General features: G+C 38.3%; 1 protein-coding gene across 1 annotated transcript in view; it reads right to left on the minus strand.

Annotated features, from left to right (window-relative positions):
* LOC124711575 (cubilin-like) overlaps positions 1-20718 on the minus strand; it is a gene marked incomplete in the record, with an annotated part of 644865 nt that overhangs the window by 41779 nt on the left and 582368 nt on the right. The window contains 2 exon segments of the mRNA XM_047241722.1: positions 6273-6417; positions 13722-13799. Coding sequence (XP_047097678.1) covers positions 6273-6417; positions 13722-13799 — 223 coding nt within the window.

The raw sequence follows: 20718 nt of genomic DNA on the forward strand, positions 1-20718 counted from the left end.
ACTATTCATCCACTCATCCTAGCAGCGCTACAAAAAGCTAGTACGAAGGAATACAAATTTCTTGCAAAAATAAAAAAAAATTGCTTCTATACACCAGAACTAACAACATTAAGTTTTTTATGACTTTTTCCCACTGTAGAAAAAATTAACAAGGTTATTTCTGAAGGCAAGAAACTGTACAATTTGTAGTTTATATTCTACTCCAGGAGTAAATATAAAGCCTTATGGGAAGTTACGATGATAAAACACCATGTGCTGCTAGTCTTGATATATAGCAAATTTGAGTCCCATATTTTTCAACTGGAATATGTCTCCCTCATTCTCACAGTTATGACCTTCTGTAGGATATTGTCTTTTTGAAAAATGTTACATTTGTTGGAGACAACATCAGCCATAGAAGTGTATAAGTGGATGTAAACATTATTGGTACAGACACCTTCCAAGGCATCTCGCGTAAGAATCATAAGCCCCACAGAAGTCCACCATCTGCTGCTAGTGTAACGCTGCTACCAATGGTCAGTGTACATTCTATGATTAATGTGACAAGCAGGTTTTCTCCTTTTAGATGAAATGTGCTTGCATTGCTGTTGTGTAATCTGTTAGAAACCATGCTTCACCTGCCAAACAACTCATCTCCATGAGAAATATATTGTTTTTCCTGCAGCAGTAATGATGTAAATTTAGCACACATTATCTGGTTTGAGAGTCTGTTTGCAGCAAATCAGTATGATTATGTTCTCTAAAACACGTGGATTACCGAGCATCACATCTCACTGCCAGTGCAGCACAAATTCCATCTGTACACTTTTACAGAGCAGACATTCCAACAGTTTCCACATTCTTTGATCTTGGGATAAAGGATGTCCAATGACTTGTTGTCTACAAGCAGTTCTGCTATCATTGATCTACTTACAGTACAACCAAACAACAAGTTCCAACCAGTGTGACAATACTATTATTTTCAGATCTGAGAGAGACGAACATAACAACATCTACATCTACATGGATACTCTGCAAATCACATTTAAGTGCCTGGCAGAGGATTCATCGAACCACCTTCACAATTCTCTAATATTCCAATCTCTCATAGCGCGCGGAAAGAATGAACACCTATATCTTTCCGTACGAGTTCTGATTTCCCTTATTTTATCATGGTGATCGTTCCGCCCTATGTAGGTCAGTGTGAACAAAATATTTTTGCATTTGGAGGAGAAAGTTGCTGACTGGAATTTCGTGAGAAGATTCCATCACAGTGAAAAACGTCTTTCTTTTAATGATTTGCAGTCCAAATCCCGTATCATTTCTGTGACAGTCTCTCCCATATTTTGCGATAATACAAAGGATGCCGCCTTTCTTTGAACTTTCTCGATGTACTCCGTCAGTCCTACCTGGTAAGGATCCCACACCGCACAGCAGTATTCTAAAACAGGATAGACAAGCGTAGTGTAGGCAGTCTCCCTAGTAGGTCTGTTACATTTTCTAAGTGTCCTGCCAATAAAACGCAGCCTTTGGTTAGTCTTCCCCACAACATTTTCTATGTGTTCTTTTCAATTTAAGTTGTTTGCAATTGTAATACCTAGGTATTTAGTTGCATTTATGGCTTTTAGATTAGACTGATTTATCGTGTAACCAAAGTTTAACGAGTTCCTTTTAGCACTCATGTGGACAACCTCACATTTTTTGTTATTTAGGGTCAACTGCCACTTTTCGCACCATTCAGATATTTTTTCTAAATTGTTTTGCAGTTTGTTTTGATCTTCTGATGACTTTATTACTTGATAAACGACAGCATCATCTGCAAACAATCAAAGACGGCTGCTGAGATTGTCTCCAAAATCATTTATATAGATAAGGAACAGCAAAGGGCCTATAACACTACCTTGGGGAAAGCCTGAAATCACTTCTGTTTTACTCGATGACTTTCCATCAATTACTAAGAACTGTGACCCCTCTCACAGGAAATTGCAATTCCAGTCACATAACTGAGACGATATTCCATAAGCCTGCAATTTTATTACGAGCCGCTTGTGTGGTACAGTGTCAAAAGCCTTCCGGAAATCCAGGAATATGGAATCGATCTGAAATCCCTTGTCAATAGCACTCAGTACTTCATGTGAATAAAGAGCTAGCTGTCTTTCACAGGAACGATGTTTTCTAAACCCATGTTGATTGTGTGTCAATAGACCATTTCCTTCATGGTAATTCATAATACTTGAACACAATGTATGTTCTAAAATCCTGCTGCATATCGATGTTAACGATATGGGCCTGTAATTTAGTGGATGACTCCTACTACCTTTCTTGAATATTGGTGTGACCTGTGCAACTTTCCAGTCTTTGGGTATGGATCTTTCGTCGAGCAAACGGTTGTATATGATTGTTAAGTATGGAGCTAATGCATCAGCATACTCCAAAAGGAACCTTATTGGTATACAGTCTGGACCAGAAGACTTGTTTTTATTAAGTGATTTGAGTTGCTTCACTACTCCGAGGATATTTACTTCTATGTTACTCATGTTGGCAGCTGTTCTCGATTCGAATTCTGGAATATTTACTTCGTCTTCTTTTGTGAAGGCATTTCGGAAGGCTGTGTTTAGTATATCTGCTTTGGCAGCACTGTCTTCGATAGCATCTCCATTGTTATCACGCAGAGAAGGCATTGGTTGTTTCATGCCACTAACATACTTCACATACGACCATAATCTCTTTGGATTTTCTTCCAGGTTTCGAGACAAAGTTTCGTTGTGGAAACTGTTATAGGTGTCTCGCATTGAACTCCGCGCTAAGTTTTGAGCTTCTGTAAAGGATTGCCTATCTTGGGGATTTTGCGTCTGTTTAAATTTGGCATGTTTGTTTAGTTGTTTCTGCAACAGTGTTCTAACACGTTTTGTGTACCAAGAAGGACCAGCTCCGTCGTTTGTTAGTTTATTTGGTATAAACCTCTCAGTCGCCGCTGATACTGTTTTTTTGAATTTAAGCCACATCTGGTCTACACTTATATTATTAATTTGGAATGAGTGGAGATTGTCTCTCAGGAAGGCGTCAAGTGAATTTTTATCTGCTTTTTTGAATAGGTATATTTTTTGCTTGTTTTTCGAGGATTTGGGGACTACAATATTCAATCTTGATATGACAACCCTGTGTTCACTAATCCCTCTATCGGTTTTGATGTTGGTTATTAACTCAGGATTATTTGTTGCTAAGAGGTCAAGTGTTTTTTCACAACCGTTTAATATTTGTGTGGGCTCATGAACTAACTGCTCAAAATAATTTTCAGAGAATGTGTTTAGCACAATTTCGGATGATATTTTATGCGTACCTCCGTATATTTTCGCCAACATATCAAGGGTAAATTAAAGTCACCACTAACTATTATCGTTTGAGTTCGGTATGTATTTGAAATCAAACTCAAGTTTTCTTTGAACTTTTCAGCAACTGTGTCATCTGAACTGGGAGGTCAGTAAAAGGATTCACTTATGATTTTATTCTGGTTGCCCACAGTGACCTCTGCCCATACTAACTCACAGGAAGTACCTACTTCAACTTCATGACAAGTTAAAGTAGTTCTAACAGCAACAAACACGCCACCACCAACCGTGTTTAGCCTATCTTTTCGGAACACGGTTAGGATTTTTACAAAAATTTCAACTGAGCTTATATCCGGCTTTAGCCAGCATTCAGTGCCTATAACGATTTGAGCATTAGTGCTTTCTATTAGCGCTTGGAGCTCTGGTACTTTCCCAACATAGCTACGACAATTTACAGCTATTATACCAATGGTTCCTGTATCTATGTTCTTCCTGTGTTCAGCCGGCACCCTTGGTGACTGAAGCCCATCTTAAGTTTTCTCAAGACCCTCTAACCTAAACAACCGCCCAGCCCACGCCACACAGCCCCTGCATATAGTGGACACCTGACCTATTCAGTGGAACTCGAAACCCAACCACCCTTTGGCGCAAGTCGAGGAATCTGCAGCCTACATGGTCGCAAAACTGTCTGAGCCTCTGATTAAGACCCTCCACTCGGCTCTGTACCAGAGGTCCGCAATCGGTCCTGTCGACTACGCTGCAAATGGTCAGCTCTGCTTTCATCTTGCAAGCGAGAGTGGCAGCCTTTACCACTTATGTTAGCCGTTCAAAACCAGAGAGAATCTCTTCTGATCAAAAGTGAAACACATCATTGGTACCGATGTGAGCAACCACCTGCAGTTGGCTGCACCCTGTGTTCTTCATGGCATCTGGGAGGACCCTTTCCACGTCTGGAATGACTCCACCCGGTATGCACACAGAGTGCACATTGGTTTTCTTAGCCACCTTGTCAGCCAAGTCCCTAAGGGGCCCCATAACGCGCCTAACGTTGGAGCTCCCAACTACCAATAGTCCCACCCTCTGTGATTGCCCAGATCTTTCAGGCTGAGTGGTTTCCTCTGAAACAGGACAGGCGACAGCATCTGGCTCAGCGACAGTGTAGGCCACAGACAGCACCTGGAACCGGTTTGTTAGACAAACTGAGGAGGCCTTATGTGCGGCCGCCTGGGAAGTCTTTCGCCACCTGCTTCGCCCCAGGGCGACCTCCCACTCGACCACAGGTGAAGGGTCAGCCTCAGTGTGAGCGGTAACTGGGTTGGCAACCGGTGAGGACCGGTCGGAGGACTCTTGACACGCTGGTCGCCCGTTGGATCCCCACGGCCGGCCCACAACAGTGGTGCCCATGCACTGCAGCCTCAAGCTGTGTAATCGAAGCCATCACAACCTGAAGCTGAGAGCGAAGTGTCACCAACTCAGCTCACATCTGCACACATTAATCGCAGTCCCTGTCCATACCAAAGACCGCGGAAAAGTAAACTATGCAGATAAACAGACAATCAGCACGTGCTGCACAACTCTAATGTAGACCCTGACGAAAATGCATGAACTGTGTCTAGTAATATGCAGATATTCAAGAACCTAACTACCAAAGCACTCAGGTGAAACTAAATAATTTGCCACTGATTAGGAACTTGTAATATACCACAAAATTGGTTTACTTTCTGACGCAAATGAAAACACAAGAACTGTGGCTATTAAATTTTAAATTTACACGCAAGAACTCAAGAAACTGAACTATTAAAGCACACAGATGATATAATAGAATTTGCTCCTGGTTAGGAACTTGTAAATGTCACAAAAGAAGTTTACTTATCTGTTGCTGTGTCTGTCGCGGTCTGTTATTACTGCTATTTTTTATTGTTCTTACAAGCATTTTTTTGTTGTTCTTACAAGAATAGAGTCGTCACATACTAAACTCCTAATAACAATTCCCATTGTAATATGTTTGAACATATATCTTAACTAAATTGGCCATTTGAATTCTGATACTTAATTTTTTTTTAAATCTTTTAATATGGCACACCCTCTTTGCTATTATGTTTCATGATTTGCAAATGATGACTTTGTAAAACTTGCTGTTCTTAAAATGGTAATGATGGGATAATTTTTCTTATAGTTCCTTGACATCCATCTGTGTGTGTCAGATGTTGTGATGCTGCTGCATCTTCAGTACTCCCCCATTGCTAATACAATTTTTTGCATATGATATCTGCTTCAACATTCTTAAAGTATGTTCTGCTGTATTTCCTGTTGGAATTTTCAATCTTTCCTTCTACTCTGTGCCAATAAATTTAATTCAGTTAAAAGTACACTGTTGCATGTTGGAAAAACTAGTTGCTGCAGTTACTTTTGCTGTGTACTGCTAATTAACTACATGCTCTACTATGAACTACAACAGTTATGGGTAAGTCACACAACAAAGACATTTTTAACTACAGCCAGGAACAAAGTCTGCACTGCCTAATAATAGATATTAATAGCGACTGCATGTGAGCTCTCAACAAGCTTCACCATTTCAGTTGCTAGATGCAAGGCTTTGTTGATTTCCATGTCACCTATTATACAGCTTTCACACCATATCGTGTAACATTCATATACTCCAGACATGCTCATTTCAACAGAAGAGTGACACTCACAATGTTTCCAGTTGTGAAAGTTTGTTTATAAATGTCAAATATTCAGATGCACTTCACCATCTAATATTTCTTCTGGTGCTACACTAAAACTCAATAGATGTAGTTTCACTGTTATTGATTATTCTATGGCATTTCAGAAATGAACTACATAAATCACAAACTTTTCCCAAGAATTATTGACAGCCATTCTTCAATGGAACATATGTGATAAGCTTTACAGTATAGCTTGCAAATTCTTAGTTATGGTATGTAGATTTATAAGACATACCTGTTGAGGAATATATAAGTTTAAAACCACGATCAACTTCAGAAGATGCTACAAAGTTTATTTCAACATCACCAGTGCCTGAATAAAAATCCATGGGCTGAACAGTTCCACAGAATTTTGCAGAAGCCATAGGATCAGCCATAAACTGTAATAATGTGAAGATACAATGATTTATGTAACAGTACAAATCACTCCAGATCATTCAGTGCTGGAAAAAAACTTTTAACATGAAACACAAATGTATAATTCCATGGCTATTTACAGCAATGCTTTTAAGAGAGCATGTTTATTAATAAATAACAGCAACTACAGAAATTACAATAAAGCATCAACATGTGACAGCAATGGCTCAAAACTTCACATGGTGTACATCTGTAAAATAGTAACAAGGTACACTGAATATAGTCATATTAAAAGTGTAATTCAAATATAACCCTTAAAAGTGAAATTTATTAGTAAATAACAGTGACTACAGAAATTACAACAAAGCATTAATGTGTGAAGGAAATGGCTCCAAATTTCACATGGTGTACGTTTGTAAAATAGTAACAAGGTATATTGAATATTGTCATATTAAAAGTGTGATTCAAATATAACCCTTAAAAGCAAAATAAATTCCTAAAAGTTATACTATTGATTTGACATTTAGCAGTAATTACCCTTGTATTTTTATAAATTGCCAACAGTTGATAGCACAGAAAAGGAAGCTGTGTCAGTGCAAAGATGGCTGCTCACTGTTGACCTGCACCACACTGGAGCAGCGAACACCGGAATACATTTTCTGAGCTGTGAAACTGTTAAGCCTGTGGTAACATCTCACAGGATGAAATCACAGTACCACAATTCATTTGGTGTCCCTGCACCAACTGGACAAAGCGGTAGGGAGTTTAAAAGATGAATAATGTCTGTGGAAGATTCTCCGTGTCCAGGCCAGGCACACCTCATAGGAATGAGCAAAAATACTGCTGTCACGAAAGAGCTTGTGAAGGAAAATAGCGATACTGGTGTAAACAAAATAGCCACTATTTTGGATATCAGCATTAGTTCAGCACACAATATTGTCCATGCGCACAGTGATTCAATAAAATGTCCAGATGATGGGTGCCAGTCACATCAATGAAGAGCAAGCAAAGAAAGGAGCCATAGCTCATCTATGAAGAGGTGACAGCCTTGGTGCATGAATGGCAGCATTAACAACCAAAAAAATTCTTCTCATGAGGTACCTATGCAGTTCAGAAAGAGTGGTATGTATCACAAAATTATACAGCTGCAAATTTTCTCTATTGCCGCACTTGCACAATAATAAATAATTAAGGTTTTCATTTGAATCACCCTCGTACATGTCTGTATGGAGCAAGTGAAGCGAGTTGTTGTGATGCTGTCACACTACTTCTGACAGATTTGCATTTAGAGCAAGGTAACAGAATTGGAATTCAAAGTGCTTAATGGTCAGGTGAACACATAATAATGATGTCTGTTCAGACATCATATACAAGGGCTTCAATTTCTTTGGATTCAGAAAACAGAGATATGATTCTGAATCTCTTTTAAAGGCAATTCTTGTGGTATAAATGCTCCACCTGTGATGCTTGACTTTGGATGCTATACACAAGCAATCTTTGTAAATTAATAACAATTTATAGAATAAGGCTACAACATCTAAGTGCTCAAATGAATGCCATTGGGAAGGGTTTTCATTTGACTTCAACATCAGTAGTGCAAGAACCTACATACAGCCTCCAGAGGCTAATGATTACATTTGTTTTTGTTTTAAACAATTTGGCTCTTGAGTTACTCAGCATCATACAAAAAAGTAAAACAAGTGAACAGGCTTTGTATAATTTTGAAATAAGGTAGCGAGATATTTGTGTTTCTTTCTTTCATTTTTTTTTAGAGGGTGAAGTGCTTCCACAACTACGTAGTTTTAGTGTTTAAATAATAATTATAAATCAAAGTGCACAATATGCATAAACTGACCTTTGCCAGTGAAATCAGCAGGCAGAAATAGAGTAATTAATGTGCCACAATTGTTCTTGCTATTATTATTGAACCATTTTCTATGTTGTTATCACTTGGTATAATTTTGAAAATTTATCAATGATGCATGACCATGTTCCTCAATTAATTTCATTAAATAATAATTTTATGTACTGACCTGCAGAGAGGTTGGTCCATTGCATGCAAAGTGGTAGGGGAATACTTTAAATGACCTGCGAGAAGGTGGAATAGGAAGAGCAGCTGCATACAGTTGGTCTTGGGACCTGGTAGGGGGGAGGGGGGGGAAGGGGGCGGGCAGTCACACAGTGGTATGAGTGGCAGTAAGGCCGCTGGTTCTGAACATAGAATTTTCTGCTGGAACAGCTAGCAGTGAATTTATATTGATAATGATGAACATTTATTAAAAGCTTCCATGAGTGACAACAGTTAAGGAAAAGATAGATTGCTGCTTACCATAAAATTGACATGTTAAGTTGCAAACAGGAACAATTAAAAAAACACTTACATTAGCTTCCGGCCACAGCCTTCACCAGAAAAAGAAAGAGAAACAGAAACACCCCCATAAATTCACTCAAGAAAGCACACCTCGTGTACACATGACCACCAACTCCGGCAACTCGGACCAGAAGCTGCCGAAGTTGGCTGTCGTGTGCATGAGGTGCGCTTGTTTGCATGAATGTATGGTGTGGGTTCCTGTCTCTCTCTCTTTTTCCTATGAAGTCGTGGCTGAAAGCTAATGTGTAAGTGTATTGTAATTGTGCCTCTCTGCAATTTGATGTGTCATCTTCACGGTAACCAGCAATCTATCTTTTCCACACAGTGCTGACATTCCAGCCTAGAGTTTCCATTGTTGAATGAGAGATTGGACAGTCTTGTATTTAACGGAGCTGAGGCAATGAGTCGGCTTCTGTGGGATAACATTTGCTTCAGTGGCAGGAAAACCTTTAAATACCTCATCTGAACCCTTTATACATAAAGTAATGATACATCTGCTCAGTAATCTATATCCAATGAAGAACCAAAGAAACTGGTACACCTATCTAATATTGTGTAGGGGCTACGTGAGCATGCAGAAGTGCCACAACATGACACGGCATGGACTCTACTAATGTCTGAAGTAGTGCTTGAGGGAACTGCTACTATGAATCCTGCAGTGATGTCCATAAATCCATAAGAGTGTGGGAGGGTGGAGATCTCTTCTGAACAGCACGTTGCAAGGCATCCAAGATATGCTCAATAATGTTCATGTATGGGGAGTCTGGTGGCCAGCAGAACTGTTTAAACTCAGATGAGTGTTCCTGGAGCCACTGTAGTAATTCTGGACATGTGGGGTGTTGCATTGTCCTGCTGGAATTGCCCAAGTCTGTCGGAATGCACAATGGACAGGAATGGATGCAGGTGATCAGACAGGACGCTGATGCAGGTGATCAGACAGGAAGCTTACATATGTGTCACCTATCAGAGTTGTATCTAGATGTATCAGGGGTCCCATATCACTCCAACTGCACATATTCCACACCATTACAGAGCCTTCACCAACTTGAAGAGTCCCCTGCTGACGTGCAGAGTCCATGGATTCATGAGGTTGTCTCCATACCCATACACCTCCATTCCCATACACATCCATCCACTAGATACAATTTGAAATGAGACTCTTCTCACCAGACAATACGTTTCCAGTCATCAACAGTCCACTGTCGGTGTTGATGGGCCCAGCTGAGGCGTCAAGATTTGTGTTGTGAAGTCATGAAGGTTCCGAAAGCCCATATTGATGATGTTTTGTTGAATGGCTCACACACTGACACTTGCTGATGGCCCTGCACTGAAATCTGCAGCCATCTGCAGAAGGGCTGCACTTCTGTCAAACTGAATGATTCTGTACGGTTGTTGTTTGTCCCGTTCCTGCAGGATCTTTTCCGGCTGCAGCAATGTCTGAGATTTGATGTTTTACCAGATTTCTGATACTCACGGTACGCTTGTGAAATGGTTGTACAGAAAAGTTCCCACTTCATCACTACTTTGGAGATGCTGTGTCACATCGCTCGTGCAGCGACTATAACACCATGTTCATACTCACTTAAATCTTGATAATACACCATTGTACCAGCAGTAACTGAGCAAACAACTGCTGCAGACACTTGTTGTCTCAAACAGGCATCGCTGACCACAGTGCCGTATTCTGCATGTTTACGTATCTCTGTATTTGCATATGCATGCCTATACTAGTTTCTTTGGTGCTTCAGTGTAGCAATACTATTTGTCTTTAGCTATAACTGCTGCCAACTTGAAGGTTTGTTTGAAAACTGCAGTGATTTACTTGGAATGGTCCTGTTGGAGATGTTAAGCTCTTTACTTTCCTCACCTTCTGAACTGAATGGCCAGTTACAGGAGACCTACAGTTTAACATGGACATCAAATCATGCCATGGTGCAACTTGATATCATGCACAAATCATTATCGGGGATGAAATTATGAGACCAACTGGATACCAAACTACAGAACTTTGAATTTTTAGTCTGACACAAAACATAACAAAATGCGAATAGAGAGATCTTGTCCCTTAATGGTTTACTGTGAAGAAATTTAGTAGGCTCTTCTGCTATGAATACTGTACACAGGAAAATGACATGTTACTATGATTCTTGTAGCTGATGTTTTGCATCTTTTGCCCCTGAATCATTCTTCTCAGGCAATATTCATTGATTTTACCTTCATTTTCCTCAGTGTCTTGTCAATTTCCCTTCTAATTAAATTTTATTCCTCTGATCAGAAGCCTGTCATTGCTGGTGATATTGTGGCCTTGACTGCCACTCCTTTTCGGTCATATTAGTACAGAAATAAATATGCACTGAATATATGTATAAATATGCACTGAATATATGTAACACTTCCCAGCCACTAGATTTTATAGTGAGCTTCCAAGCTTCTAGATTTTACAGTAATAGAGTGAAACAAAATGATATTAAATCTGAACTTATAAATAATATACAGATGTACAATTTTATGTGCAACTGGCCTATTGTTTTCTTTTTTTTTCATACTGAAACCAAGTCTAAAGTTACAATAACAAATAAAAAATCTATTACTTATGTTGAACATCACAAATAAACAATTCAATCTGTGATAGAAGCATGTGAATGATATAAAACTCATGGAATGTGAAAAAGCCACTTTATGGAATATAATCAATTCAAGTAGGAAGTCTATGGATAGACTATCAAAATCCTCCAAATGGTCATGTTGTGTATGCCTATAAATAGCTGTAGAAAACATTAAACTGCAGTCTTTGCTAACATAATCATAAGTGATGATGGAAATGTGACAGCTGAAGAGAACAGGGAACATCTTAGACCCTACAAAACATCCTATTATCAGTCAAAGAAAGAAATTTCAATGATACCACAGTTATTGCAAGATCTCATTTCAGGTGTTAGCACAATACTAGAGCATATATTCCTTTGTGATCAATATGCCTGATAAACAACAATGTCTACAGTTACAATAGCCTTATCAGCAACAAATAATGGGTCTTCAGTACGGATTGAGATCGAGCGCCATACATCTGAACTGCTGTATGGGGTATATGGCACTGTCTAGAATGCATTATCTAGCATTACAATGCAGGAAGTTTGCTGTCGTTACTTGAGGTTTGATGTCAGGTGGTTGGGAACTCAACACTTTCTCCAATGTAGGGGTAACAACTGAGAGCCCAAATATGTATTATCTCTTCAACATATTCCTCAAGCTGTATTCGAGCAAACATGACTCACCTACATGTTTCAAAGTGTTCAACATTATTAGTATGCACAACATGTATGATTTCCACTCCAATCTGCCACTCACCTGACATGTTGATCTTTGAATACTTCTGGGAATTCACGAATTGTCAAATTAATCCTGCAACATCTCCTAGCCAATACAGATGGAATGTTAAAAGCAAATGTATAAAAACTACATGTAGTAATAGAAAGGATTTTCAGAACCTGACAGCAAATGCAAGTTTTATGACTTACACTCAAAAACAAAAAATCTTGGAGAAGTACAGCCAAGACAGCACACCCTTTTTTTTTTTTTAAAAAAAAAAAAAAAAAAAAAAAAAAAAAAATAAATAAATAAATAAATATCCATGTTCTGATCAACAATTTACATGATGAAAAATTAAGTTGCTACATTATGATGGTAAAGTCATTAGCATTTCATTTTAAAGTCATATAGAAGCAGTACAGTAATCTTGCTTAATGTGGGTATTCAAAGGTATAAATGGTCAAACACTTTTATAATATGTTGCATCAAAAAAGCTTGTCCTGTATTACAAGCACATTTGTTCAACACAGAATAATCCAACAAAAATAAATAATTCCTGCACACCATTATAAAATCCTTTCTGTCAAACTAAATCAAACAATATATAAAAACAAAGATGAGGTGACTTACCGAACAAAAGCGCTGGCAGGTCAATAGACACACAAACAAACACAAACATACACACAAAATTCAAGCTTTCGCAACAAACTGTTGCCTCATCAGGAAAGAGGGAAGGAGAGGGGAAGACGAAAGGAAGTGGGTTTTAAGGGAGAGGGTAAGGAGTCATTCCAATCCCGGGAGCGGAAAGACTTACCTTAGGGGGAAAAAGGACAGGTATACACTCGCACACACGCAGTCTGCAGCAGTTGTTTGCTCAGTTACTGCTGGTACAATGGTGTATTATCAAGATTTAAGTGAGTATGAACATGGTGTTATAGTCGCTGCACGAGCGATGTGACACAGCATCTCCAAAGTAGTGATGAAGTGGGATGGATATGTGCGTGTGTGCGAGTGTATACCTGTCCTTTTTCCCCCTAAGGTAAGTCTTTCCGCTCCCGGGATTGGAATGACTCCTTACCCTCTCCCTTAAAACCCACTTCCTTTCGTCTTCCCCTCTCCTTCCCTCTTTCCTGATGAGGCAACAGTTTGTTGCGAAAGCTTGAATTTTGTGTGTATGTTTGTGTTTGTTTGTGTGTCTATCGACCTGCCAGCACTTTTGTTCGGTAAGTCACCTCATCTTTGTTTTTATATATAATTTTTCCCACGTGGAATGTTTCCTTCCATTATATTAAATCAAACAATAATTCAGGATGAAATATATAAGCATATGTCATTACTCACCAAACAGAAATTATGCTGAGCAGCATACAAGAAAAACAGAAAATGACAATTTGTTACACTTTACTATACATCTGCTCCCTCTCCCGGATATGTCACTGAACAGATCTGAATAATTTCAACCTGCATCTATCTCTACGCTAACAACATTTTAAGTAACACTGGCACTGGGTGTAAAAAATACCTATCACTAATGATGTATTACAATAATTCTCTTCTACACTAATCATTTAATTGTTGGTAATAAATGAGACATTCTGTAATAAGTACATTTAAAATTATGTAAATGTTTCTGAGTTGATTACTTACACCATAAACATAGCCCTCTTTTCGTTTCCCACTATATATCATCATCTCACCAAGGCCTTCTCTGATATATTCAGCATTCTGAAAAAATACATGAATTTAGCAAAAAACACAGAACTAACACACAACTGGAACTCCATAGTTAAGTAGGCAACACTCAAATGTTGTGACATTTTGTATTTTGGAAAATGAAAGTTGTGATATTTTTGTTTCTGGATACACAAGTTGAAATTGTTACCCAACATTTATTTACCCCTGCACTGAAATTAGAATATCTTAATGAAGCTAAATCAAGGGAAGAACTTTTTTTTCCTCCAGTGGTAAATAACGAGTGGAAAGACTGCAAATGTAAGTGGAAGAGCACTTTTACGATTTGCAAAAATGTTATGCTACAATAAGATTAACGTAGAAGAATACCATTAATACACAAACACCACAGGCTATTCAGTTAATTGGAACAAGTGAACAATTATTTCGCATTGCTGGCAAACTTCACTACATGCCCACTTTCAGATGTAGATGTATAGACAGATGTCTACTGATGACGTGTGTGGTGCCGTATTTGGAATCAATAACTTATGTTACATGGGAATACTTATTTTTCCCACATGTAAGTTAAATTTCTTCATTTATAAAGACAAGAACAGCGAAAACAACTCAAGCACGCGTTACTCTACAGGCCATGTGACTGCAAATTTATGATACACAGTGCAAACTTTTTTCATAGCTGTTCTGGTATTATCATATTTATAATGTGGGAACAAATTTGTTTCCATGTAACATGATTTGGTTTTAAATACGATGGCACACACATATAATATATATCTGAAAATGGCCATTGCCCAAAATTAGGTAGCAATGCAAAATAAATGTTGAAGTAAAAGTTCAGCCTGTATCAATAAATTAAATAGTCTACACTGAATAAAATGGTTTTATCCTTCATAAATACATCGGGACTGTGGACTAAAACAAGAGGAAATGTACATACAAATACCTGGAAAAGACCACGACATTTTGATAATGACATAGCATTGGCATGATGAAAGTAAATGCTGTTTACAATGTAATTTCTGTTTACAATGTAATTTCATACTGTTCTAATGAAATCTTGATGTCGTATGTCACTGGTGTTATGTCACTGATGTATTGGGCTAGTCACTGTCACCTAAAGAAACAGAGGCTACTGCATAATACTGATAAAAAAAGGATAGGGCTATAGATAGAGACATGCTCTATGTAACTGACAAGCCAATGTGGCAGCTTTGTTTTATGCAATTCATATACAGCAATATTATTTCCAGGAGGTATGTTAGAAACACTGTGAAATCGAGGTAATATGTTATTTTCCCAGTGTATACTGGTTGTACAGTTGTGTGGATTGTCATATAATATTTTTTTTCCTCATAGTAATGTTTTTCTCCTGGTACATTGTAGATCCGAAGATGACACCTAGACTTTGTTGAAACCAGACATAGATAAAATTAAATAAAAATAAAAAAAGCTATTTCAACACGTGATATTGGCTGCCAAATATTCTTATAAACCCAAAAGTATTGGATTAAGACCATAATACTTAAGTCATATTTTCAATTTAATTCCCTTTGGAGTGTAGTCTCTTGGCAAACTTCACAGCATAATGCCACAGTGACTTCACTGGGACCCTGCTTTGTAGAGCAGAATAGTCTACTGTGTGTCCTACTCATGACAGTACAGCATTCTGCTACACTGATAGTGAACCATGTGTGAATGGATAAATGTATTTTCTACAGGTGAACCTGGCATTAGTTTGAAGGACAATGGTCCATACATTCACAGTACCCTGACACAAAAAGACCAGTCTTCTGGGGCCATTGTTTTTGGAGGTATTCTGTAGCATGAGCATATGTAGTTCCACATCTTCCTTGCTCAATAAATAAAGTACAGAAGAAAGGTACAGCAACTGTGACTTTTCTTAGATTCCAATTGTCCATATGTATTAATGGATGAAAGTGATCATTGACATTATTCATTCTTTACGGGCTTATTAGTGAATATATCTGACATATGTACTGCCAGTGAGATATCTGGATCTAAAACTTACAGAACCAGTTTGTGGCACACTATGTGGATGAACTGTAGCCCAGCAACGGCCACTATTGATGCTTCGAGATCTCTGTTGACATCTTTCTCAGAAATCAGACTAATTGCCAACAAAGCTCTTGATCTCATATATCACCAAATAGATAGCTTGCCACATTGCTGCTAAACATATGTGTCAGCTGAAAGTTACCATATCCCTCACTAACTGTTCCATAGTTGTAAAGATTTTCAATTTGTATATTGGGTATGTTTATATTTAGATCTTTTCTAATTACATGTTTCCAGGATTTTTGTATCCCAAATTACTAGTCATTAAGGTTCATCTTTCTCTGGAACCTTTCAAACATCCTGTAAATATGCTCATATTTCTTGATAAAAGGTATATTTTGAACACTAGTGTATGTTTATGGTAATGCCGTAGCATGTGCTACTATCAATTCATCATCAAGAATATTACTCATCCTAAGTTTTATGCCAGTATTCCGAAATATTTACCAAATTAGAGTTGTCTGTTCAGGAATGTTTCACATTATATGAAATAGTGAAGCCCTGAAAAATAATTACCCATTTGTTGTTGTTGTTGTGGTCTTCAGTCCTGAGACTGGTTTGATGCAGCTCTCCGTGCTACTCTATCCTGTGCAAGCTTCTTCATCTCCCAGTAATTACTGCAACCTACATCCTTCTGAATCTGCTTAGTGTATTCATCTCATGGTCTCCCTCTACGATTTTTACCCTCCACGCTGCCCTCCAATACTAAATTGGTGATCCCTTGATGCCTCAGAACATGTCCTACCAACCGATCCCTTCTTCTAGTCAAGTTGTGCCACAAATTTCTCTTCTCCCCAATCCTATTCAATACCTCATCATTTGGTATGTGATCTATCCGTCTAATCTTCAGCATTCTTCTGTAGCACCACATTTCAAAAGCTTCTATTCCCTTCTTGTCCAAACTATTTATCGTCCATGTTTCACTTCCATACATGGCTACACTCCATACAAATACTTTCAGAAAAGACTTCCTGAAACTTAAATCTATACTTGATGTTAACAAATTTCTCTTCTTCAGAAACGCTTTCCTTGCCGTTGCCAGTCTACATTTTATATCCTCTCTACTTTGACCATCGTCAGTTATTTTGCTCCCCAAATAGCAAAACTCCTTAACTACTTTAAGTGTCTCATTTCCTAATCTAATTCCCTCCGCATCGCTCAAATTAATTCAACTACATTCCATTATCCTCGTTTTTCTTTTGTTGATGTTCATCTTATATCCTCCTTTCAAGACACCATCCATTCCGTTCAACTGCTCTTCCAAGTCCTTTGCTGTCTCTGACAGAATTACAATGTCATTGGCGAACCTCAAAGTTTTTATTTCTTCTCCATGGATTTTAATACCTACTCTGAATTTTTCTTTTTTTTCCTTTACTGCTTGCTCAATATAGCGATTGAATAACATCGGGGAGAGGCTACAACTCTGTCTCACTCCCTTCCCAACCACTGCTTCCCCTTCGTGTCCCTCTACTCTTATAACTGCCATCTGGTTTCTGTACAAATTGTAAATAGCCTTTCGCTCCCTGTATTTTACCCCTTCCACCTTCAGAATTTGAAAGAGAGTATTCCAGTCAACATTGTCAAAAGCTTTCTCTTTATCTTGTCAATTACCAGTATTATTTCAACAAATTATCCGAATATTTTGATTCTAGGTTTTCTAATTTTTATTAAAGCCATAGGAAGTAATTTTCACTTGAAATATGCCTCAATACTTACAGTAAGAGAGAGCAGGATTATAGAAGTCAAAGCCTCTTACAAGCAAGTTGCATAGCATGCTATACAAAATTCACTCCACAAAATCAAGACAACAATGTTCTATGACATCTAACAATGGCCATCAGTAAAATTCAGTGCATAGGTAATTGTAATTGTCACTATATCAGCTGTAATGTATGGCAATACTTACATGTGTAGTCACTCTCATGAGTTAAAAACCAGGTCTATTTGTAGTAACCAGAACTAACCAATTGGTTAGTGAAAACCAGAACTTATTACCATAAGTAACTAAAATATGTTAAACATCAGTGCTTTTACACAAGGGAATTACCATTTTTATACAAGTAAAAGAAAACCATATTTTGAGCTTTTAACAATACCAAAGTACACAAAACCATAGGAAGGAAACCAGTAACAAAGTTTGTGAACAACGTCAAGCAACAATTCATCAAGATAGACTATGAAATGCCAGCAAGGAGTAAGAGGATACACGCTGAGACTGCTCATTCCAGTTGATAAAAAGAAGTAACATTTGATTTTTATGTCTATCAGCCAAAAGATTATGAACAATTTTGATGCAAAGGTCACAATTCTCAAAGTGTGGAGCCACTGTGTTGTCACCAGGCTCATAAACAAGACTGAAAACTTCACTAGCTTTCTGAAGAATCCTTTTCCAAGCTGTAGAGTGCAGGTTCATGCCTGCACATGACCCCCCCTCCCCGCACACACACAGACCAATTCCGTACATTCTGTCAGAACTTTACAGCAAAAAAGATATTAAAAGGTAAAACTGCAAGCTCAGATTTAACAATGATTGGCCACAGCCTTGTCTGAGGAAAGAAGGAAGGAAGATCATTATGGATTAACAGCCTATCAACAAAGTTATCAGAACAACGTGCATGCACAGATTAAACAAGAACAGAATGGAAAATCAGCTATGTCCTTTTTATGGAGCTTTCCTGGAATACACCTCTAGTCACTTTGGGAAACCATCAAAATCTTTATCTGGAATGCTGGATGGAAATTTGAACTCCCTTCAACCCAAATATGACTGTGCCACTTCCTTCTGTGTTCCTACTGGAAAAGGCTTGCATTGAGATATCAACCTGGACAGTATACCATCTATCAAATATGTTGAGGAAACATCATAAATTATGAGTTTCCATCCCATTGCTTTACATGCTCCTCATGTACACTGCACTGAAAATGACAGCACTTGAAACGTCTTGGCTATACCCAGATCAGAATAACAAAGTGACTGACATCTAGCTGATTCCCAGTCTGCTACCACAGCAACAGCGAATCAGAGAATGCGCTTGGCCTCACCTCATATTCCATTCACCATTGTCACACCTTTCTGCTATGGCAGGTAGTGGCTACTGTAGCTAGTTTGTTTCTCTGTGAGGCGAATTTATTTTGTGCCACAGAATGTCTGTAGCTTGTAGAGGGCATGTGCAAAAATGTGTGGCTGCTAAATGGACAGTTCAGTGATCTGCTCGTTTTGTGTGGTCCGACACGTGAGTTTGTATGTTCTGTGTGAGAATATTTCGAGAAGGAGAGAGACAATGATGCAACTCTATTGCCTCTAACAAAGGTAGTTGAAGGAACTGAAGATGCTTTGAAGATACTAAAAATATTGTCATCAAAATTTGCAAGAAGAAATACTGTGCACTAAGGGAAGAGCCTGGTTCATATAAAATGTGGAGACCCAGTAAAACGAAACAGAACCCCACATAAAAAAACTTGGATTCTTTTCAACAAGATGCTGTTTGTCACCATATACATGGATTTTATGAGAAAAAAAGGACATCCAACTTTTAAAAAAGCTGCATGTTACTCTTTGTGAGGCGGAGTTATTCAGTAGCAGCAAGACATTTTTGTTAAAAGTTTGTTAGGTCCCCAGTTCTTGGTATAAAAAAAATTAATATACAGAAAATTATAATGGAGAGAAGTGATATCATCTCTGGCATTGTCGACGTTTGAGAAATATCATTAAAGTGCTGTTTGAGAACATTGTGTGGCTCGACAAAACCTGGATAAACACTGGTCATTCTATAAAAATAGACTGACAGGTGAGGCATATGTGAAAATTATTATGTTCCTGTGGGAAAGCGCCCAAGAACTATTGTCTTGCATGCTGTAGCTACATCTGGCTTTGTGCCTAACTATCTCCTCATTTACACATCAAGAAAAACAAGCGAATACCATGAGGTTATGAACTATGACAGTTTTCTTAAGTGGTTTAAGGGGCAACTAATTGGAAAACCTGAACTGGTCATGTGTCATTGTAATGGGTAATGCCCCTACCATTCAGTTATTAAAGATAAAGCTTCAATGATGGAAACAAAAAAGGCTGACATTGGATGGTTGAAACTCCACAAGGTGAAAAGTCAGGATGATTTACGAAGGATGCAGCTCACAGAGGTAGTGAAAAAATAATCCACAGTTTCAACAGTAAGTTGTGGAAGAGGTAGCTAAAGAATGTGGCCACAGGGTTTGGCTTCCACCATACCACTGCCATTTTAATGCTATCGAAATGATTTGGACCCAGACTAGACGTTACGTGGCAACAAATAACAAAAGCTTCACTGTGCAGAAATTCAAAGACCATTAGAGGAAGCAGTGGCACAAATAACACCAGAGAAGTGGGATAATGTTGTACATCACACAGATATGGTTGTTAAAGAAGTGTGGAAACGTGGAGCGAGTGTAGACTGTAATACTGAAAATATAACTGTATCCTTGGGGAATTCCAGTGATTCGTTCACGGACCACAGGTCAGATAATGGCAGTGTCGAGGAAGAAAGTGATTCAGAATTAAGTGGCATTTACCCTTTGCCTTTAATTCATCTTTATTTTTGTGTTTTGAATTTTTGACTGAATGGTATGTACTGCATTTGCACAATAAGTCTCATCTCATTATTAAGGAATACTCCCCTGCACAAGTATAACGCTCTGCATTCGCACTACAGTGATTGGTAAGTACTCAAGCTGCAGCTGCAGCCATACTGCGCACATACGCACCAGTGAGCTGACAACATTGCCCCCTTCCACACTCAACTATGCTTTGCTGTAAAATCACTTTGTTCTTCTAATCAGGGTGTAACTTTTCTGTTGTGCATACACAACTTGGAAAGCACAGACTATTTTGTTTCTT

The sequence above is a fragment of the Schistocerca piceifrons genome, chromosome 8 (genome assembly GCF_021461385.2).
Source record: "Schistocerca piceifrons isolate TAMUIC-IGC-003096 chromosome 8, iqSchPice1.1, whole genome shotgun sequence".
Lineage (NCBI taxonomy): Eukaryota > Metazoa > Arthropoda > Insecta > Orthoptera > Acrididae > Schistocerca > Schistocerca piceifrons.